Source organism: Melozone crissalis, unplaced genomic scaffold, assembly GCF_028551555.1.
Source record: "Melozone crissalis strain CALT ecotype California unplaced genomic scaffold, PUWL_Pcris_2 ptg000013l_1, whole genome shotgun sequence".
Classification (NCBI taxonomy): Eukaryota; Metazoa; Chordata; class Aves; order Passeriformes; family Passerellidae; genus Melozone; species Melozone crissalis.
In genome coordinates this window covers 428858-452081 of record NW_026535791.1, presented here as the reverse complement: position 1 = coordinate 452081, position 23224 = coordinate 428858, and the positions used below count along the sequence as shown (strand labels likewise).

The 23224-nt window shown below is 40.1% G+C and overlaps 1 protein-coding gene across 4 annotated transcripts in view; it reads left to right on the top strand.

Moving 5' to 3' along the window:
- PDGFD (platelet derived growth factor D) overlaps positions 1-23224 on the top strand; it is a 135954-nt gene that overhangs the window by 76597 nt on the left and 36133 nt on the right. The window contains exons 2-4 of one of the 4 annotated variants that reach the window (XM_054271776.1): positions 2424-2610; positions 6583-6763; positions 7429-7470. In XM_054271776.1, coding sequence (XP_054127751.1) covers positions 2424-2610; positions 6583-6763; positions 7429-7470 — 410 coding nt within the window. Of the gene's footprint in view, positions 1-2405; positions 2611-6582; positions 6764-7428; positions 7471-23224 lie in introns of all 4 variants that reach the window. The other 3 variants (XM_054271775.1, XM_054271778.1, XM_054271777.1) reach the window with 3 other exon arrangements.

Sequence of the window (23224 nt, the reverse complement as noted above, 5' to 3'; positions counted from 1 at the left end):
TGAGCACATTTCACAGATACTGTCCCCAGAACTCTTAATTTCAGCAGGTGACAACACGAGAGTAAAGCCTGTGCTAGGACTGCCCAGGAAAAGGGAACCTTTCCCTCAGAATCATGAACCAGATTGAACCAAGCAGTGAAGTGCATGGTGGCAGAGGGAAAATGACAGTAGTTTGCTGTTCAAGAAAGTAGAGTAATGGACTCTCAGGCACAGGATGAGTTTTGCCATGTTTTACTGCAGTAACTTTTGTTCCAACTTAGGGAATGGTTGTTTTTCACTAGATTTGTTATCATCAAGTCTGGTTTATTTTTATCCCTTTTCTTGGATGTTTTGGATAAAGTCCTGTGAAATAGTGTCCTCTTAGCGTACTGGGTGTTTTCAGAGTTCAGAGGTCCTCAGGATTTCAGTAAGAGCTCAGTAGTGTTGGCTGGACATTTTGTTTCATTCCAGATCAGGGGAAAAAAACCCCACAGATGTCTTTTTTGTCCTTTTTTTAGAGTGAAAGCAAATACAAAACAGACTTCAGCATAGATGTCCCTGATGAAAATTGCAACAAAACTAATAGGTGGGTGGTCTTTATTTTTACCAAATTGGCACTTTTCCAAAGCAAATTGTTTGGTTAAAGCAGAACGAAACAAAACTGACTAGTTCTGCACTTTTTGAACTAGGGCTGTGTTTGCTTAGAAAGGGTGGCTTAGAGTGTGAAAGCATCTTAGAAAGATGTCACAGTTAGGTCTATGGAGATAATTTTATAAGAAACATAGATTTTTTTCTTCTGAGTTTCAGGTTGTTTGGAAGCTAGAATTACTGTGCTGTCAGAAGAGTACAATGAATGGTTAGACAACCGTGCTTTGTTTACAGCTGCATGCAGGGAGGTATTTACAGCCAGGAACCCGTGAAAAGCAACCTAAAAAATAGATGTACTAATCAAGAAGTTTGTACTGTTTGCCTGGACTCTTCGTTTCAATGAACATTTATAAAACAAGTATATTTATTTCATATAAAGAACTTAGAAAAATTCAGTCACACATTAGATTTTATTTTAAAAGTGAAGACTTAGATTAGTGTGTGTGACAGATGGCTGTGGCTGGTTGCTTAGGTTTTGTATTTCCAACATTCACAGAGTGGCCTGGTGGAGATACTTTCCCCTATTTGGTCTTCCTCAGTGGCCAGATTCAGGAGAAGGAACCAGTTTTCTATTTCTATTGCTTGCAGTGGAACTGGAGGTTGATGTGGCATTCAGCAGTGTGGAATGATGTTCAGTTTAGGATAAAGACACCAGAGTCTGTGTGTTTACATGAAAACACGTGTCCAAATTCATGTAGATCCCCATACATCATGTGAGGATGAACCACAGGTAGCTGACCTACAGGTGGAGGCTCAGAGATGCATGTCTTGACTGGGAACTGAAACGTGCTGTCATCTGAATGTTGCCTTGGAGCCTTCTGATCCTCAGAATTTCCCCATACTAAAGTTGTCAATGCACAGAAGAATGGTTGTTTGCAGTTCTTTGATGCAAAATGACCCAAATTCCAGTATCAGAAACAGCTGGGCAGTGCAAGCGCATCGTGCAACTGAGAAGACATTTTGGCGTTTAGAGATCTGGGTCTTGACACAGTTCCTGTAATCCTTGGAGCCATGGATTTACAGCAGTAGAGGATTTGCCTTGGTAAAAGTAAACTTTAGGAACAATTGAATATTTGTTCAGGCAAAAATTGTGGAATTTTAATTAAGTGAAGACTTGGCTATTTGTCTTGAAGTTACCGAGTAAGATGGTTGATGGGATAGGATCTGGCCTCATTTACATTGGTATAAGCATGGAGTAGCTGTTTGAGTAAACAGACCATAGGCAGAAAATGGTTCAAACCATATAAATAAAAACATTATTTTAAAATCATACATGTTTCTGGGAGGAAATACTTAAGCACAGTAAAGAAATATAAATTCACCCATACTCACTTTCCTGCAGTCTTTCATTGCTGCTTTTGTTCAGAGGGCATTGCTCCCCAGAGCACAAAATTTGGGAAGCAGGACTATTTACATTTTTCATTTCAGTCTTTCTTCCTTCATTGTTCTCAAGCTTTTATTAAAGTTTAATTCTGTTTTAAAACCAAAGTGGTGAGAATGAACTTACATAATCAATATAAATGTAACAAAATAATTGTACATTTCTTGTAAAATAAAGAGTCTATATACTTGAGCTCTGTTGTTCTTACTGTTTAATTGGGGATTGAATAAAGAGAAAATACAGTGTACTTCCCATTTAGTAATAACTGCTCCTAGACCCAACATTTTATAGACTTGAAATGCTAATAATAATTGTGCTGTGTTATAAATTGTTGTGTTTTTTGCCTTCCTGTAACTGGAACAACATACTAATTTCTACAAGTTGTGACTACTAACAGAGAGCAATCACCTCACAGACTTGTACCGAAAGGAGGAGACGATCAGCGTGGCAGGGAACGGCTGCATCCACAGTCCTCGCTTCCCCAGCAGCTACCCCAGGAACCTCCTGCTCACGTGGCGCCTCCACTCCCCAGAGAGCACCAGGATCCAGCTGGCTTTTGATAATCAGTTTGGGCTGGAGGAACCCGAAAATGAGATCTGCAGGTGAGTGCCAAGTGAAAGTTTGCAAAGCACTTCCTAAGGACCACCTTTGAGCTCACTGGCGTGGACTGCAAAGCAAAATCAGGGCTTCTCTGGATGGGTCTAAGATGTCCTTGCAAGGAGGACAGACCTTTAAGGGGCCCTCCCAGCTGAAATTGGACTTTGAGTTCATAAATAAACTGAGCTGTCCTGGACCCAAAGCAGTTTTGTCAGGTTTTAGTCCTTCTATAACATTTTAAGCACAAGGTACTTGTATGCTCAAATCCAGCTATCTAACAACATAGGTGCTACTTTAATAGGATTTTGTCCTCTATCACCTCTGCCGCATTTCAGCCAGGCAAGAAATGTCTTTTTCAGTAGGTGAAGGGCTCTAGAAGGTTTGAGTGAGTAGGTAAGCATTTATATTGGGGTGTGAGGGACAGATAAAAATGTATTGAAAAATAGAATTATGTTCAGATTACTTGCTTATCTTTATTTTTACTCTTCACTGGTACAATTCCTTTTAAAAATTTCAAATGTAGGTCCACAAATATCAGTGTACTGATGCATGCTGATGTGTCTGTAAATCTGTTAAAGCCTGCCCTACCATATCCCGGTTGCTTTGGTTCCCCTTTTAAGCAGAAGTGACCTTAAGCTCAGCTGATCTGGCTGATTAACCTAGGTGAATAAACTGTTTTGCATTAGTAAAGTACAGAGGTGAATCTTGCCAGCATTCACTAAAACAGTATAAATCCATGTGTTTATATTTCTTTTATCCAGCTTTCTTTTCTGTGGGAGAAAACAGGCTCAGGATTCCCATGCCCTCCAAAAGGGCAGATTGCTGTGATGCTGCTTACTTGAAATGCCCAAGTCTCAGCCTCCAACTCTGCATGATTGTGTTGTTACTTACACCTTATCTATGCACAGAACTTGGTTGTTAGTGTTTCTGCACACCCAGCCTCTTCTTATCTTATCTTTGTCAATTAATTTGTGTTTGTAGGGCTTGGCATCTCTGCAGGCATTTTACAGGATGGATTTTTTTCCTTATTTTTCTTTGTTAAATTTTCTGCATTACTGATAGAGGGAACCGTTCCCGCAGGTTTGTTTTCCATGTAGCAATAAAAGAATGCAGCCTAAAATTGGCTCTCCATCCCTGCTCCTTGGCAGGTCTGCTCTGGTGATGTTGGTCCAAGATCAGCAGCAGAGTCAGTAACAACAGTAACCTCCCAGTACCCCAAACGCTTTCCCAGATTCAGAGCCTAATGCACACAGAAGCAGCCTGTTAATATTTACATAGTGGATAAACTGTGGCTGACCTTAAAGCACTGCAACTTTGAAACAGAGGGCTAATTTACTGCGGAAAAAAAAATGAAGTATTGTCTGTCAAAAGTCATCAAAGGTGGTGGCACAGTGAGGGAAAGTCAAGCTGTTACTGGCATTATGTGCTTGGAGAGCATCTTGAAAGACAGTCTGCTTGCTTTTTCCAGAGCAGCGAATTTAGAATGCAGAGAAAAGCAAAGACCTTCCATCATCCATAGTGCTGGAGAAATATCACATCCTTTTCTGCAGTAAAACTTACACTAGAATTTCTGGAAGACCTTTGTTTGGGTAGTATTACTTCCAGAGTGAGGAATTTTTTGGTCAGACAGACTGTGATGGCTTTACGTCTTTTAAATACTGTATGCAGTTGGGTGTTTTGCTAATGCTCAATATATTTTTCAAAACTCGATCCCTTCTGCAGCTTCAGTCCCTGACAATCCCTGCAGTGCTGCTTTAGAGAGGCAGCCAGGGCTGTGTTAATTGAAATGAATGCCGAGAGCTAAGCATGTGCTTGAAGGCATACTGGACAAGTAATTCAGGACCTCTGCACCTTACCTTGCTTTTGTGTTTGCTTTTGACCTTAAGCTTTTTTCTCCACAAACTTCCTAGTGTTTTCTTTCAATTTTTTATTAATGCTAATTATTGTAATTTGCATACTATTAAGACTGACCTGATTGAAATTCATTCAGGCTGAGGAATGAAAAGGTATATTTTAGCAGAGCTATATTTCTTCAGAGCTTCTGAAGAAGGAGAGGAAATATTCAAGGTCTTACAGAATGTTCAAGAAGTCCTGTTAGCATTTCCACAGGCACTTGATAAGAAATTATTCTGAAAAGCAATTAAATTACCCAGCCTCTGAGGCTCCTTGGATGCACAGAAGCAACTGAGAATACACCTACTTCCATGATCGTTGCAGCAAAGCCTCTGCTGTGGAAAGCAGATATAATCCTTGAAAGTCCGTGGATTTTCTCTGTTTTTTCTGCTTAATCTGGCTTCTGGCCTCCAAAAATGGGGAGGCCAGTCAGGACAGCTTTCACCAAAGCTTACAAGGTTATCTCCTGCTGAGCACCACAACCCCTTGTGTTGGAATAGGCATTCACAATTCCGTGTTTCCCAGGGGGCCAGGGTGGATCCTTGGTAGCTCTGCTGGGTACCACATCCATCGCCACCAGGGAGTGGGAGATTGAGACAAGTTTGCCTCTACCCGAAACTAAATTTTGGTGTGCTTCAAAAAAAGAATATTTCAGCAGAGTTTGGGCAGATTTAAGTGGTCATAGTGTATCTGTTATTTTCTGTTCTGTGCAATTTGGCGTTGGTGAATATAAAAGCAGCAGAGCTGATATTCTCAAACCACATAGTACTTGTGGTTTTTATCTCTTGGGCTCTCAGCAGAAAAAGAAAAGCAGGTCTGTTATTTACAGAGCTATTCAGCTGCCACAACTGGGCAGGGAGGAGGGTGCTTGGCTCACAGACTTGGGAGGGGGAAGCAGTGCATTGCTAGCAAGAATCACTCAACAGTCCTGAACTCCTTCTTTGGTGGGAGCAGATGCTTTGATAATAGAAAACATTCCTGGTAAAGACCTCCAGGGTTTTAAGGCTTAAGTGTACTGTGAGGATGGCACTCAAGCCGCCCCTCTTGTCATCACCTCTGCCTCTCTGGCAGCAATGTGTGGGGCCTAATTCTGCCTCCAAAGATATTGACAGATATTTTGTCATAGATTTAGTAAAAGCAGAACTTCATTCTCTGTCCCCTTTATTCTCCAACTCAATAACTATATTCATTTATGTATTTATTTATTTATATGGTCATTTATGCCCAAGCAGGCAAATGCACAGACTGGAGCAGTGGGTGGTGCCACTGTGTCCCTTCATCCCTGGGGTTTGGTGCCTTCTGCTCCTGGCAGTGCCCTCTTTGGGCTCAGGAACCACTGCTGTGGCAGGGGTGCCTGGCCAAGATGTGACTTTTCACAGAACAAGATGTGCTGTTGCATTTTCCCTGGTGACAGCATGCAGATGTCCCCCCACTGCAGCACACAGAGCGGCAGCATGCTTTCCTGCTTGAAAGCTAGGCATAAATCTTTCCAAACCAGCTGCGGGAGCAATGTGCCACCTACAAGGGAGGTCCTGAAAAGCACCTTTCAGTGTCATGCACTGCCCTGTGTCCCTCCAGCACCTCCCTTTGCTCCTGGCGCAGTGGCTGCCCCTCTCTAGCGCTCTGACCAACAGAGCAGACTCCTGTGGCTGCTGCTGCTGCAGGGAGTTGGGTGACCACCACAAAGTGCACAAGTGCTTGCAGCTGCTCAGGTTAGGCAGCTTGCCTTAAATAATATTTTATCAGGTCTCTAAATTATTTACCCACCACATGAAATGCAATGCGTATGCTTACTGTATACTAAGCACATGCAAGTGCCTCTTATTGCTGTTTTAACATGGTAGCAAATACTGTCATGTTCCAGGAGCACAGAAATCAGTCATTTGAGCACTCAGGCAGTAGGTTGCAGCTTAGTGTATTTAGTGGCGCACAGACTTGTCCACCATTTGTAATATTTAGTCAGATGTTTTGGAGTGGAGAACAGGGGACAGATGTCTTTGTGTCTCCAGCTGTGCTCCTGTCATTTTGCAAGCACCTTCTGTAACCAGACTTAGCAGAAACTAATTCTTCATACTCTTTTTCAGGTATGACTTTGTGGAAGTGGAAGATGTGTCAGAGACCAGCACAGTTATTCGAGGACGGTGGTGTGGACACAAGGAAGTGCCTCCAAGAATAACATCAAGGACAAATCACATAAAGATAACCTTCAAATCTGATGACTACTTTGTGGCTAAACCTGGATTCAAGATATGTTACTCTCTAGTGGTAAGTCTCCTAGGGGTAATAGGGGTAAGAGACAACTTGCAGTGCAAAAGACCACCAGTTCTTGAAGGCTAGATAGTGTGGCTAAATGTGGGATCAAAACACTAAATGACTGAAAGTAATTTTATTCCAGCAACTGCATTAATGCAGATCAAAGTACTTTTGAGATTGTGTCATTAAATATAAAATAAAGTCAAGTTCAGTTCAAGATTTACTCTAATTACATGTTTCAGAAGCACTAACACTTTCTACACTAAATCTGCACTGCCATTGCCTTGAGAGATGCTGCAGAAATAGCAAAGAAATGGCTGCTCTGTGAACCCCTTTTTCATGTTCATTCGAGGTCAAATAAAAATACCTTGAGGGGTTATGGCTGTGATTCTCAGATAAAGAGTAGTTTATCATGTATTCAATGAAAGTCTGCATGCAAGACAGTGTGCTAAGGCTCAGACTGTATTTTTAATCAGATATCAATGTACCTCTGTGTATGCAGAAGTATTAGTAGTGTATCATGTACTGTTTCAATGAGATTAAAATCTCCTTTTTTTTGTTTTTATTTTGGTTTTGCTTTTAGGGAGCAGGAATGATCAGTACACTTAAGTAGATTTTGATACAAATATGTATTCCTTTGTATTGCCCTGATTAATAATATAATGCTTTTGGTGCAGTGTAGCTCGAAAGAGGCAGATTTTGCAAACACTCAGGAAATGGTAAGCAATAATTTATTATACTGTCATCATTATATTTTCCTATCCATCACACTTCTTATTCCCTTTTTATTTAATCCACTGTCCTTTAACAAGAATAAGAAAGCCTGGAATAGCAATAACGTTGTAACAGGAAAGATTCATTGTTTGAGTCATTTCACTTCCACCTCTTGGCTTTGCATGCATGTATGCCTGTGTATGCTAAAAAGAGTCCATAAACAGCACATTGTCAAGACAGAGCAAAGCTATAAAGATTTTGCTCCCTTGCATTTAAATTGTTAGGCTTCTAGTGGAGTAAGGCATTAAATTGTAAGTACATCCTGAGCTCTAATTTGAAGATAATCTACTAAAACTCAAATTCAGGCAGAACAGTCTATGAAAAACCACTGGGCATAAAAATGAGAGTGAAGCCGCAGCCTTTCTTTATACTGTTTGTATTTCAGCACAGCCACAGAAACTGTGCTGCATTTAGCAAGTTTTATTCCAGAGAACATACAGATAGTCTGATAGTATTAGGCTTTCCAAAAGTGAATGTTATCACTCATAAGACACAGGACTCTCTGCACTACAAAGCTCAGAAAAGGCTACTGTATTTATCTAATTTCCAAACTAGGGAGTAAACTGAGAATTTGCAATCTAGCAAATCTATTTACAAGAATAATCTCTAAGTGCACCCTCTGAATGAAACACTGCCTTATTTCAGAGAAGAGCCCTGGTGATTAGTGGTATTTGTGAGATGGGGGCTGATTTTCAGTTAGCTGCTCTTCAGATTCCAAGCCATGCAACCTAAAAGTGCAGGATTAATTCTGAGCAGAGTCAGCCCTTATTCCATAGTATTCCATAGTCCCCACAGTGCCTGGAGTGCAGTTCAGAGATATCCTGAGCACTGCTGACCCCTGAAGGTTGGACTCGCTGTGTGTTTCTAGTTGGTAAACCAGGGAGCATTAATGAAGCATGCAAAAACACAGGGTATTTCTACAAGATTCAGTTACGGAGCTTTACACTGCCTTTTTTCCTTCCCTTTGTAGCCTTCTGCAACAAAGGGCTACTTCTAGGGCCTTTCTTGGAACATGGTGCGCAAGATATGCACAAATCTCTTAATTCCCTTGCTTTTTCTTGTATTTGGAGTTTGGATGTGTGTGGCAGTTGTTTATTTGTATACCAGACTCTGATAATTTTCCAGAGAAAATAAGTGATTTGGAATTTATTGATCAGCTCCATCTTCTGTGCATCATGCCAGAATGACTGGGTGGATTTCTCACAGTTACTCATGCAGCCAAGCAGCCTTGCAGCCCGACTCTTTGGCCTCTCATTAATAAATCTTCAAGGAAGTCAGTGGAGTTCACTACATTTGATGCAGATCAAGCTTTTACTTAGGTCAGCACTCTACATGAGGCACAAATAAGGCACCAGAGAGCTTAGGAGAAACATCCTTCACTATCTTTGTATACTTTGTGTTTTTCTGTTAACTGCATATTTCAGTACTATTTAGAGAAACAAAAGGGGATTATTTTTCTAGAGAAGACATAAATTAGACTTGCATCACTTTTATCCATTTGCCTTTGTGAAGGCAATAGGAAGTAAACACCCCATGTAGGATGAAAGGGCTCACTGGGATTAGAACTCGGACTGATTCTGGAAAATTAGACCAAAAAGATACAAGGATGATATTTAACAGTATAAGGTTGAAAAGTATATGGATACATGTAAATATTTAACTGTCCCAATATAAGAGAGGGACAGGGGAGAAAAATCTGTATAATAAAGTCTGACCATCTAATTACAGCATTTAGGAACTTTTGCTTGTCAAGGCTGTCTCCCCTGTCTCCCTCCACCTTCTTCCTCCTCTTCCCTCATCTTCTGTGTTTTGGCACCTCTGCCTCTACTCTCCCCTCTGTGGATCTGAGGGACTCAGAGGGCCGGAAGGGGAGCAGTGATGGGGGTCTTGAAGGCACAGGACAGGATCAGTATGCTGCTGCCTGTCCCAGATCTGCTCTTCCCTCACGAAGTTATAGCATTCCCTGGAGTGGGAGCTCCTGGGTGGACCTGACTCCAGGAGTCAGGAGTTGTGTGTGTCCCACTTCCCACTGCTGAAGTCAAATTGCCTAAGAGTCAAAAGTGTCCTAACCTCTCTGGAAAAAGTCCCTCCTCCTGTGTGCTGGTTGCAGGAGGAGGTAGGTGTGCAAAGCTATTCTCTACACTCGACACTTCACGTTCAAAGCCCCAGGTTTGTTGACTTGGTCTGGGTATCCACACAGAGAATTTTTTCCTTTGAACCTCTTTAAAAATCGCCCTTTTCTTTAAGGCTTAGATCTAGAGCAGAAATGGTCTGGAGCAAGAGCTAGACAGCTGTTAGGCATGAGCCTCATGTGATTGCAGATTTTTTTGAAACTCCTCCCTACCATTATCACCTAAAGCCATTATTTCTTAATATTTTTTAATCCTTTTCTTGAATTGCCTTAGAAATATTAAATTGTATTATAGAAGCAACTGAGGTATTCTAGGGTGGTGGGTTTTTTGTTTGTTTGTTTGTTTGTTTGTTTGTTTGTTTGTTTGTGGGGTTTGGGGTTTTTTTGTTGTCGCACATAATCATTCACAACAAACAGTGTAGAAATCTATGAAACAGAGGAGGATACATTTATATTATCCCCTTTTTCCTTCTGAAGTTCTTTCAATGTCATAATTCTGGAAAGGGATGTTAGCAAGATTCAATCCCATGTTTTACAACTTCAATTGCATGGACATTTTGTGTAATAGTGTAGGAACTCATTCAGGAACATGTTTCAACAATAAAGGTGAATGTTTGGAATTAAAATTCCCAACTGTGCATCTAATTTCATTTTAATGAGACAGCTAGAAAATGTTGGATTCCATTTGCTAATTAGAAACATTATTTTAAGTTTATTGTAAAAGGCACATATTTGTTATACATTTATAACAATAAATTCCTATTGCTGTACTAATTGCTTGATTAATCCTAAATGAAATCCATACTTTGGAATTTCGACTAAAATCATTATTGGAAACAAAGACTACCTAAAAAACTAGGAATATATGTATATGTACTTGTATAAGCATGCATGTCTATAAAGGTGTAAGGATACATGTACATCTTTTTTACATACATACACATGTGGTATTAAACAGGAGCACATAAGAGCATTTGTCCCAAGATAAACTTATGCATCAAAATATCAAGGTGTTAAATCATAAGTAGTTGTGGCTTGTTTAAAAATCAAGTTTTTTGGATAAGGGAGCCATAAAAAATCAAGGGAATTGAGGAGGGAGGAACTTTGAGTTTGGATCCATATGTGAAATTTTACAGGGAATAGCTTTCTGCTAAACTCTCTGTATATAGGTCACCACACCTATGATCAAAAAGAGAGCATAGTCACAAACAGGGCTAAGACACCACAATAAAATTCACTTTCCCATGCAAAGAATATTGACCAGTCAAAGTTTGCTCAAATTCTAGGCTTAAACTGTTTAATACTTGCCTGTTAAGCTCCGAAGAAAACAAACAAAATTGGAAGAGCAATCAGAAAATGAAAATGTGAAAAATAAGAAGCTGATCCTGAACTTGTATTCATTGCTATCACTCTGAATTAAGTGACTGGTTCTCTGTGTTTTACTACACTTGTCTGCACAAGTAGTGCAGCAGCAGGCTTAAGGGTTTTTTTAAATAAGTCAATAAATAAATGCCCTTAAGAGTTAACACGATCATAAAAAGACTCACCAGTGGGAATACAGATTCATAAAGATCATAAGGAATGATTAATTCTAAACTGAAGCCAGCCTGGATGGTGCAGGAGTCTGCTGCTGTACATCTGGTTTAGCTTGTCACTTGTTTCACAGAATGGACAGGTAATTCATTTCTGTATCCAGGACAAAATACTCTCCTCAAACTCCATGTAATATATCTCATGTGACAACAGGAGTGATAATGGTGCATCTATACTTTCCCTGCTATTAGATAATCCACAGAAGGAATCCCAGTAAATTGCTGGGAGTACAAAAGATAGGGCATGGAGTGGCCTGGCATGTCTTGGTTAATAAAGTGATTGAACATGAAATAGATTTCACAATGAAGAAAGAACTTAATTGTGACCTTTTGTCAATTCTTCTGCTACTTTCTCTGATTTCAGTTTTGGTTGCCTGACTTTTTATAAATATAACCAATGTGCAAAACAGTTAACAATCTATATGATGAAACTTCCATTTTCTTAAGTTTTGACAGAAAACTATTTTCTGTGTTTTGCTCAAGGCATACTATCCTCATAAAATTATCTCCCAGAGGCTCATCTTTCAGGAGAGAAGTAATTAAGTCCTAGGTTCTAATTAGATAAGGCTTGCTCAAAATCTTTAACGTTACTTCTCCAACTTCACATAAGCAGGAAATTTAAGAGATTATCTATGCAAAATTATTTTTTTTTTTATTTTGGAAGATGTTAAATTTTTTAAACACCAACATAAGATGACAGCATGTTAAAAAGAGATATTATTTCTTGGTGTATCTTGAGATATGGAGTATCTCAGAGCAATTTTATATGGGGAGGAGGAATGCTTTCCATTTAATAAGGGCTCCTGAGAGTCCAGCAATCCTCAACCTGCTGCTTAATTCACAGGACCTAACCTGTCCTTCAGCAAAGTTCGATGAAGAAAGGGAGGTGGCATGGTAGAAAAGCAAAGCAGTGTGTTAGGCTGGCAAATTCTAGTTCTCCCAGTGCTCAGAGCAGAACAAAAGATAGTGAAGGATACAAAAAGAAACAAAAGTGAGAGTCAGCTTGGCATAAGGAAAGGGTATTCTTGGATTCAGAAGGGATGTCTGGATGGTCAGTTTCACAGGCAGCATTGGCTGCTCCAAGGACAGCCAAAGTTTCTAATTAAAATATTCACGCTGACATTTGCACCAAACCCAAGAGCTTTTTCTGCTTTCAGCATCCTGTCACACCTTCCAAAACCCTAAACCTTTACTGACTGACTCCCAAGTCTTGTCCGCCCAGTCTCTTTTCCTCCAGGGTGGGAAAACCTGCAGGTTTTCAAGTGTGAGATGCACCAGCTGAATGCAGCACGAGTCACAGGCAGCCTGGGGGCTGCAGCCAGAGCAGCCAAACCTGACATGACCCAGCACTTCACAGTCAGTTATCCCAGACTGAATTGTCCCCCGGTGTCCCCTAGGCTGTTGTCCTAACGGAATCCTTCTCTTGGCAGGTCTTCTGAAGGTCTGATGCCCCTTCCATGTTTACTCTTGTCTCAGACACTAAGATTGGTCTCAATCCTTCTGCTATGTGACTCTCTAAATTTTAAACTTCATTGGGAGTCTCCCTGTTTTGTGTCTTAATTTTTAAAGGCATTCAAATTTCAGAGGTTTCAGGGAAAAGAGGAATCACCTGCCAGCTTCGCATTAGAGGATGCTGCAAGTACTAGAGGGAAGGAATGATATAGGATTGTCCAGGAATGGCAATGAAACAGTGGCAGCAGCAATGACAAAGGAGGACAGTAAAATACAGTCCAAGTTCAGAAATAAAGGTTTTTGTGGGTAAGGCAAACACACATAGTAGAAGAGTCAAGTCCACAGAGAGAGAGAAGGCAGCAGAAACACCAAAATGCCATGGTGGGAGAGGTAGGTGAAGCCCCAGATGAGCAAATATTCTTGAAAACAAAAGGAAAAATTGCAGAACTGAAGGACAGAGAGGCTATGACTAACAGTATCAAACTGGTCCAAGCACACCATGAAAGAAGGAGCCTTCCCTCCTAATTAGGAAGGTATTCACATGTCACTTGTTCTTTACAGTCACATGAATACGTTTTCACTTGGACTCAAGAGGGTGAATGGCAATAGGGAAACATTTTTAACAAGGAAATGAAGAGAAGGAAGGATTTGGATAACCCAGAAGAGTCCTGGTGGCATAGTTGAGAAGGAAAAGAGGAAAATGGATGGGTGATATTAAAGAGGAAGTGGATTTGAAATAAGAAAGAATGTGTCCAGGAAAGGAGGGAGGGCAGGTAGAAAACAAGACAGAAGTAAGACCATTTTGCTAGATCAACCTCATTTAGCAAAACCTCTGGCTGTGAACTTGAGGACTGGGTTTGAATATATTTCAAATTTGAAAAGAGTTGACTGGGAACGTGAATGAGGAATTGAGTTATGGCCAGGGAAATACAGACCTTCTTGCAAGGAAGATAGCAGAACCAGAAACAGTGGGACCATATAAATACACAGAAGCTCCTGGAAGCTGTCAGACTTCAACTGATAAAACAATTGTTTTAATCAGAAAGGAAAATAGACCTTAATGCCTGTGTTTTCTCAGCTGCAAGCATGTGTGCCTGGCAGTTTTGTTGTTTGAACAGCATGAGGGAGAACTGGCCATTTGCTCTCCTCTGTCCTTGATTTGCTGACAGCTCAGTTAAAGTGTGGCTTCTTCACAGGATGTTGTCATTGATCTGTCTTAACATAGCAGTAGTCCTGCTAATGTCCAATTCCTGCTGAAAATGCTACATCTTAACTCCAGTCATGTGCTATTCACTGGATGAGAATTTACCAAACTCATGGTGGTGGCCAAGAACGAGGAAATGAAGCACTTGTCACCTTCAAAGGACTGTACAAACACAAATGTTTTATTTTCAAATCCAGTATCCTGTCCTGTCTCAAATAATTGATTCTAGCAAAACTTAGAGGCATTTAGGTTCATTTAGGACGGCTTTAGATTTTGCAGAATTGCATTTCCTGCAGTCAGAACTTACCTGTTTAAAGAATTCCTGAGGAAATTATTGACCGAGAGGAAATTTCCACTTATTTCCAGGTAAGTTAGAGGAACAAAAGACACCAACAGGGGAAGATCATCATATGCAGTACAAGAGGGTTACTTACCCTTAGACAAAAACAATCAGAGACTCACAAGCCTCATTCAGTATGACGATGATTTCTTGCAAAATGCAGCAGAAGTAAATTGGAAAATGCAAATTGCAAGAAGCACACATTCATATTAGCAATGAGATCATAGCATGTAAGAGTAGCAGATTGGAGTCACAGGAATGTTGCAGTTGTTGGAAGGTGTGTGTACTGGTAGAACAGTGACTTCAGTATTTTAATTGAATGAGGGGAGCCATGGTATCATAGCAACTGGCCATGATCTTGCCACTGTATTTGACTAAGTGAAGGCATGTGTGAGGATTCACAGTAAATCATCTGCCCTGTTTGCTTTCATGCTGTTGTGGTGTAATCCCAGAAGGAAATTACGCACCACACAGCCACTCACTCATGCCCCTCCTCTCTCCAGCCTGATGGAATGGGGAGGAGGATTGAAGTAAAACTTGTATGTTGACATAGGAACAGTTTAATAATTGAAAATAAAGTAAAATACAGTAATAGTGATGATAATAAACAGTAAACAAAAAGTGATGTTCTGTGATGTGGAATATCCCTTTGGTCAGTTTGGTCAGCAGTCCCAGCTCCCTCCCAGTTTCTTTTGCATGCCTCCTCACTGGCAAAACATGAGACTAGGAGAGAAAAAAAGAGGTTTTGACTTAGGATAAACATGGCTTAGCAAAAACCTAAATCTGTGTGTTTTCAACACCATTCTCTTTCCAAATCCGCACTGTAACAGCGACTGAGAAGAAATTAACTCCAGCCTAGCTGAAACCAGGACACATGCCTATATTGCTTCTTGGTTCATAGTCACATTTTAGTCATAATATATGCAGATACATAAAAAAATCCAGTATGAGGGCTAATCTTTTCCGTATTTGTCAAATGTCAGTTATAGTCAAGCAATCTCTGTTAAACAAAAATACAGAGTACAAGAAAAGCAGACTTCCAATGAGCCACAGTTCATGATACTGGTTGTGGCAAGATTGTTCTATTGGAAAAGTAAAAAAAATTAAACCTATTCCCAAACTTGGGAAACTCTTATGTAGTTGTTTTAGTTACGGAAACAAATCAGTGATTCCTAGTAGTCTGGGAATCTTTAGAATGAATTTTGGCTAGAAAATTGTGGAAGTTATTTAAAGTATTGTTTATTAAAACTACTCTGGGTAAATCTGTGAGTTTTTAAAAAGATTTAATACTTAAGGCTTTTTTTAGAGCTTGCTAGTGTTAAAATCCATAATTCTACTTACCAGGTGTGTTGGACAGCTTTCTCATGGAGTAAAGCAGTATTTTTAATTAACATTACATATGTGTAGGTAGCAGTAAGTTAGGATGGATCCAACACCAAAAATCATAGTGCATGAAATGGAGGGATACATTTTATGTGCCATAATGAGCATAACCTGGGAGGAGGCAAGGACCACCCTGTTCACTGTCTTTGCTTCCCATGTCTGTGCAAATAAGCAGAAAATATAAATATCCTGGAGCTGGTGTTTTGACACTGTAGAAGAGACAAACCAGTCACAGCTTTAATTCAGTTTCTGTTAGAAGACATAGAAAGGCCTCATAGCTAATTTGTCTGCTTGGAGTTGACCATTAAGAAGACCCCAGAAGAGGAGATGGCTAATGCAGTAGCAAACTGAGTCAACCTAAACACCCAGTCAGTGCTGCTGGTAGACTTGTGTTCCTCTTTTGTGTGTGCACTAAAGAGGAGGGTAAATGCAGCCATTCTCCCCTGTTAACTAATCTCAAACAGCACATCAGTATGCATGAGCATGAAGTGAGTTTGTACTGTCAGACTTTTTTAACAGCACTCATTATTAACCTGTCGATCACATGAGCTGTTTGTTTGAAAAGCAGGACAGTTTTAGACCATTGACTTGAGGATGTAATGCTGTCTCTGTAAATCCATCTTCTGTCCTTTGCTTCCACTTCAGCAACAGTTGAAGAATTTTGGCATGTGAAATGTTCGTAACTTGAAGAACTTGGTTTGGTAAATCTGGAGGGTGTTTCCTAAAAGTTTAGTTAAAATGAAAGATTTTTTTGGGAGAAGAGAGAGGCTATGCTTAATCTGAAAAAGTTTAATTCTATTGCAATGCTGCAACGAGGTGTTAATTAACTTTTTCTGGTTCTTCAGTGTGGCAACGCTAATCTGACTTACTACCATGGCCACAAGGGAAGAGGAAATGGCCTGTTCTTCCCAGGCCCTATTCCTGTTGAGCAGCCTCTGCTCGAGATTTTCTACAGAAGATGAAGGTGCACAGCTTAATTTAAGTGTACCAACTGTGTTGGAGAAGAGTAGGAAGTCAGTCTGCTTCCTCTGGAAGTCTGTCAGAAGCAAATACCAAAAGTGGTATGGTGCATTGAAACATGCTAGACCTCCAGCTGCACTGAGGAACTTGTGAAAATCCATCACAGCAGGTGTTGGTTGCAAGTTGTCTTTTAAGTCAAAACAAGGATTGCGTGTCTTCACAGGCTTGTGTAGGGAGAGGCTCGAAGGCACAACTTCATGTTCTGTGCTCCTCCAATACTATTTATTTGACTGTGTGTCAGCACCTTGCAAAGCCTGGCAGCACAATCCTGCTCTTGTACTGTTCTAGCTGAGTTTGGGTTGCAGAGTCTCTTTCAGCCTTAGCACTGTTCAATGTGTTTTTGTCATTCTTGCCAAGCCAGGGAACACAATGCATTGTGTATAATGGGTGTTTAATTGCTTACATAATAAATCTTTGCCTTGTTTGTTGCAGCAGCTGTAACTGCTGTAGACTACTTAACATCTCTGGATCAGATGATACTGATTGTTTTAAGATTACTGAATCTAAATTTAGGCTTTTTTTTTCCCCAGTAATGTCTAATGCAGACAAACCTAGAATTCTGATGTGAAGTGATTCAGTCAACTTTCCTTCAGGACAAGAATTTTCTGTATTGTAAATTTATTACTTGATCATCTAGTATAATTTTTAAATATAACAAGCACATACAGAATATTTAACCATGGACTAATAAATCACTGTTGCAAAGACATTTTTTCTTTCATAATAAGTTTTAATTTCCTTTTGTTTTTAATGCCATACCATTGCCTGCAATTGTACCTCTTATTGATTTATGATAAAGAAATCTGTTCATTTTGTTGTGGGTGTTAATCTCCCTTAGATATTTGCAGTGTGCTTTCATGCTTCTTTGCTTTTTGCTTAGTCAAGCAATGATGTCCATATTTAGCTTTTAATCTTATCCAGAAAATCAGGCTATTTAATCCCCTCAGAGTTTTTGATGTTCTTATCAGAACTACCCCAGATTTTCCTAACTTTTTTACAATGTCTCTCTGGGTCCGGTGGTTCAGGCATCACCAGAGCTGTGTTATGGGTGGTGTTACTGCCAAAAATCATTTTGGCGTCAGTGTCACCTGTCAGGTTTCGCTTCTTAGGCAGATCTGCATGACAGTTGCCAGCCTGTCTACCCTAACAGTGGTAATGTGTCCTTTAATGGGTTTTCTTTGGTCAGCTCAGTCCATCTTTGGGCTCCCAGGTTTCCTAGGCTCCTCCTTCCATTCAGCATGTAATCCAGAAACACATTAGGTTGCATCTTTCCAGAGCAGACCTTTCTTGTGTTGGGTTGTAATATCCATGCAGTGATTTTTGCATGTCCTCAGTGAAGATGGTTGTGCATGCAGTTGCAATTTCCATGGGCTTGGGTGCAGCATCATGACCTAAGGGAGAGTGCTGGCCTCCAGGCCAGGCTCCACCAGTGCCCTAACACCTGCTCACAGCCTGAGACCTTCTCACCTCAAATATAGGCACATCAATTGTAAAATCCCACAAAATTAACTTCTAAAAGACACAAGAGAATCAGGTGGTATTCCAGCTTCCAGTCTGGGACACTGCCAGCAGGGTGGGCTGCATGGTCAGACCAAGACTGATGAGCAAAGGGGTTTGTCTGCTGTGCTGTTTCATTTGGCTGCTCACTTTCCCTGTGCCTGCCAGATTTACCTGGGTCCTCTCTAGTGTTAGAAATTACATGCCTAGAGAATAGAGAACAGCAATCCCAGGTTCCAAACCAGGAAGGTGAAAGAACAAAAATCAGCTTCAGACCACACTGAGCCACTGGTCTGGTGGGTGTGAGAAAGCTTGTTGCTGTTCTCATTCCTGCCTTCCTTCTTAGGTGGCAGTGATGACTGGAGCACTTGGGATCTCCGCACTTCCTTTTAACAAAGCTTAGTTTGGGTCTGACTGTAGCCCCAGGCACAGGTCATCAGATTGTCCTTCCTCCCTGCTGGGGAAGCTGGTTTGCTCTCAGGCTGCTGCTGTTGTTTGCTCAGCACAGTGGTTCTGGCTTCAATAACCTTCACAGCCTACACCACACATTTCCAAAGACAGTCATGGTGCTGTGCAAATTTTGTTTTGTATGCATGCATCTTTATTAAATTTACAGCCTTTGGTTTTGCCCTGAGCACTCAATAAAGTCCATGCATGTCTTCATAATAAAATAGGTGACACACATGGCAGAGTGGTTTTGGTTTGCCCTTACACATGTATATTTACACGCACATCTTTTATTACTTGCAGGGTTCCTGTCATTTTTTTAGACTTGATAGGATAAATCTTAGTTGAAAATTTTTGGCTAAATGGCACTGTTACATAAAATAACTCAGCATGTTGCTGAGCTTTGTGCTACTGAACTGAACACCTCCTCCAGCCCAGGGCTTGGGTCTTGGGTTCTTCATCATTCTTTGCCTGCAACCTCATCTCTGTTTCAACCCACAGATTTCTCTCTATGTTGAACTGATTTTGAACATAAATGGCATGCCAAAAAAAAAAAAAAAATCATATTTCCTATCTCTTGTAATACCAAGAAAAATTCAGTTCTGTTTTCCTCAATTGTCAGTTTGATAACTAGTCAGAGCTTAATTAGAGAAAGTCTGAGCCTGTAACAACACAGGGTCAGATTTTGCAACTCATCTGTAGCACTGAAAGCTAAAAATAGCTTTTAGGTACATGGAATTAGTGTATCTTCTTGTTGAATCATTTTCAGCAGAATCAAATAACAGCCAATTTTTCTGTGACCGGTAATAACAGGGGTTTTTTTCATTTTAATAGTTTTTGTTCAGGAATATAGCTTAATTGTACAAAATGGTGTTTTGTGGCATATAAAACTTTTTTTCCAGGTCCCTTTCCCAACCTGAAGAAGCCTGTTTTTTTAAAATAATACTTCTGATCTTGGCAGCTATTAAAATGCTTCTTTTCAATCAATATTTTTGTCCTGATCTTGTACTTAGGTCATGTTTTGTGAAAAACAGTAATAAACTTTTCCTTAGACTGTAGGAATCAGGCACTATATTGTCTCTTTTTGTGTTCCTGATTCTTGGCACTGTTGTTGTCCAACCATGAAGTTTAAATGCACGCTCTTGCAGGATCAGACCCTCTAATATGGAATCTATGTATCCAGAATTGTCAGCAGAGACTTTTCAATGGGATGTATGTAAGTCAACGCATACGCACAATATTGTTTGCACCCATCATATTTTTAGCATGGCTGGTTTGGAGCTAGCACAGGCCCTGGGCTCTTTCTAATGTGCAATTTGTTGTGGCCACTCTGTTCTACAGGGTAATAGTTGTGTCTGAATGAGTCACACCGTATCTGATCAATCTCTGCCTCATTTTACCACTTAATATAGATGTAGCCCAGAAGTTATGTTATGGAGGTCATCTTTTCTTTCATTTTCTTGTAACTCCTGACAACATTGTAAGTGACACTGTTAACAGCATTTGTGAGACCTGGAATTCAGTGTTTGCAGAATTACGGGTAGGTTTGAAAAATAATTTTGTCTTTGAGGAAAGAAAAATGATACTTAGAAAAAACCCTGAAACTTGAGAAAAGAGCTTAGAAAGTATGAGGCTAATTTTTCCACTGTTGTAGGACAGGGTGAAAAAAAACACCTTGGGACTGCAAAAATTTATCTCACACCAAGGTCTGGCCAATTTTTTTTATTTTGTTTCAATAAACTTGAAACAAAAAAAAATCCTGAAAGAACCTGGGCATCATGAGGACAAGTAGTCTGACTGCTCTGTGTGGTTTGTGTTGCATACTGAAGAGGCCACTAGTGATAGAAATAGGCTGCTGAAAACTCTGCTTTCTCTACAAAAAATAGGGAATTCTCTGTTGGTGTAGGAACCTAAGCCAAGCACAAAGCAATTGCTATTTTTTACAGATGAGGTGGAACTTTTGTGCCTGATTGGAAATGAGATCTTATTTCAAAATGTGCATTGTACTTTCATGTGTGTATTCATCTCTGAGCTGCCTCTTCTCTAAGCAGGCATGGTGCAGACAAGGTCTTGTGTGCTTATCTTCTGCTGATGGTTAGGAAAGAACCTGAGTGCATCAGTCATGTTCTTACTCAGGCCTGCCACCTCTTTTTGCATATGCAGAAAAATTGGCATTATTTAGCTCTGAAGAGAGAGCAAAAAGACCAACTCAGAGAAGATAATGTAAGGCAGCAGAAATGGGGCACTCTGCTCCCTATACATATAATTTATCTCTGTCAGAAGTATGTGAAAATAAACACTGTTTTCTCACCTTAGCAGCAACTTTGTGTGCTGACAGTGCTAGCTCAGTGCTGGTTCAGGTGCATTTTCCAGGTGCATTAAGGAATAGATTAAAAGCAGAGACAACGCTTGTAATAGCAGCCACTGAAATTAGGAGTATTGCATGGGTGTGAGCCTACTGCTGCTGCAGTCCAGGTCTAGTTCTCCTGGACAAAGATGGACAAGGTAGCCAGGAGGGCTGTGCTAAAAACCAGCAGTACAAACTGAACAGTCTGTGGGTCTGGTACTTTAAAAGTGCTGTCTGATGTTCAGGAAATGCTCAAGAGTTTTTATACCATAGAGCAAAGTCTTCCTGCCGCAGTGTGTGAGAGCCCTCCCCAGTGCTTTCTCCTCATAAGCCTGCATTGCTGATGGAGGTGGGCAGCTGAAATGCTTGGCCTGTGCAGACCAGCACTGTAAGGCCAGGATGGCGGGGCTTTGGTGTCATCTTGGCATCTCCACAGATGGGGTATGTAGCTACTTCTGCAATTTATATCAATGCTGATATCACACCCATGCAGTATGAACCTAACTGTGCCTGTTGTCTTGAGAATACCCATCTTCAGTTTCCAGAAGAGCTGCTTGCACCCACAAACATCGCTTTTTTTCTGAGGATAACCCTGTTCTGCACCCATAGGAAGGTGCAGAACATGCTCACACATCCCTGCCAGTGAGGAGAAGCCCTACCTGTGCCCATGTTCCCTGGGAGATGGTGGTTTATGGTGATGTGGTGTCCCCTTGCTGGTGATTTGTGGTAGTGGGTATCCCCTTGGTATGGGGAGAGCATCTCTGTGCCTGGGGAAGATCTCTGTACAGGCATAAGTCACCCATCATGCTGTGCCACTGTGTTACATTTCAAATTAATGTCATGATTTTTTTATCTTTGTTCTATTCAGTCTCTTGGCACCAGTTCCTTTCAGAGTCCGTGTGTGCCATCAAATAGAGTTTATGGCTTGTACCTTTTTCTCCACTTACATTCTTTAAAGTGAAACCTTGTTTTTCTTACCTGCCACTGCTTCTGACCTCTGGTAATCCTACCATTTTTCTTTGTATTGAATGATGTTTACTTCTTTTTATTTTTTTTGCCAGTTCAATTTTCTGTGACATTTTCTATGTCATTAGTATGAAACTGAATTAAACTGTTTGTCTTGATTTTCATCACTTGAATATATTTAGCCTATTATAATTTTACAGCCACCCTTAGTCTATTTTGTTATGCTTATGTTTAGTCAGAATTCAAATAAAATGTGTCACACACTAATTGTGGCCCAGTACACATCCTCCTGGTCCTGAGATTATGGTCTCAGTTTGATGTTTAGAAGGATTTTCAAGGCCTTTTTTTTGGTAAACTAATCCTGAAACTGTTAACATGATTTTGTTAGATTGTTTGCAAAAAGTGGCAAATGTAAGGTGCTCTTTATCTGGTCTTTACTCATAGTATCGCTTAGAATTGATATTTGCAAAATTATGCATAAGATAAATGAGAAACTTAACTGCTCCTAAAGTACTTGTATTTAGCTTTAACAGCAGTGGTGTTTCTGAGGAATAGATCTGGATCTGGAAGTTCAGTTGGAATAGTTTGGATTTTTCCTTAATTTAGCTCTTTGATGAAACTCATGTTAAACAAAATCCCCAATAAGCAGTATCCTGTGCTGTGTGCAGTAAATTAACTGCTTTTGATCACATCAAAAACCTGGAAAAGCTACGAGAAAAGAGTTCTTTTATTCTTCAAAGATTAGGTTTTCTCTCTATTTTTATGATTATTGAACATCTTAGAAAGCTTGGATAGCAGTCCTTTTTTGTTGTCCTAGAAAATGCAATGCCTTCCAGTCAAAGCAGGAGGGTGAACAAATTGCTTTGTTTTGCATTATCTGTGAAACATAACACATGCTCCTGCTGCATGCTTACTGCAGAATTAAACACCATTCTCTGACAGAGAGCTCAAAAACAAATGGATCCTTCACAAAAAATCAATAGGCTGGGGTTACTGCTAGGATAGCTAATGTCCCTTTCCAGTACCCTTCTACATTGTGTCCTCAGCTTCAGAATTAAATTTGCTGAGCTCCATTGGAGTTTTTTGTTATTATTATTATTGCTTCTATGTTTCTCCCAAATCACGTCTGAAGATCTAAGTGTGCATGTCCGAGCACTTTGTACATCCTATTCATTTAATATTCCAATGGAAAACTTGGAATATTAAATGAAATTACACTGTATTTGTTAATGATTATTTTTCTGTGATTATGGACCGTGTTTAAATCTATAAAAAATGCGTAGAAACCGAAGTGGAAAGAAGTCAGAAAATTAATAGCTT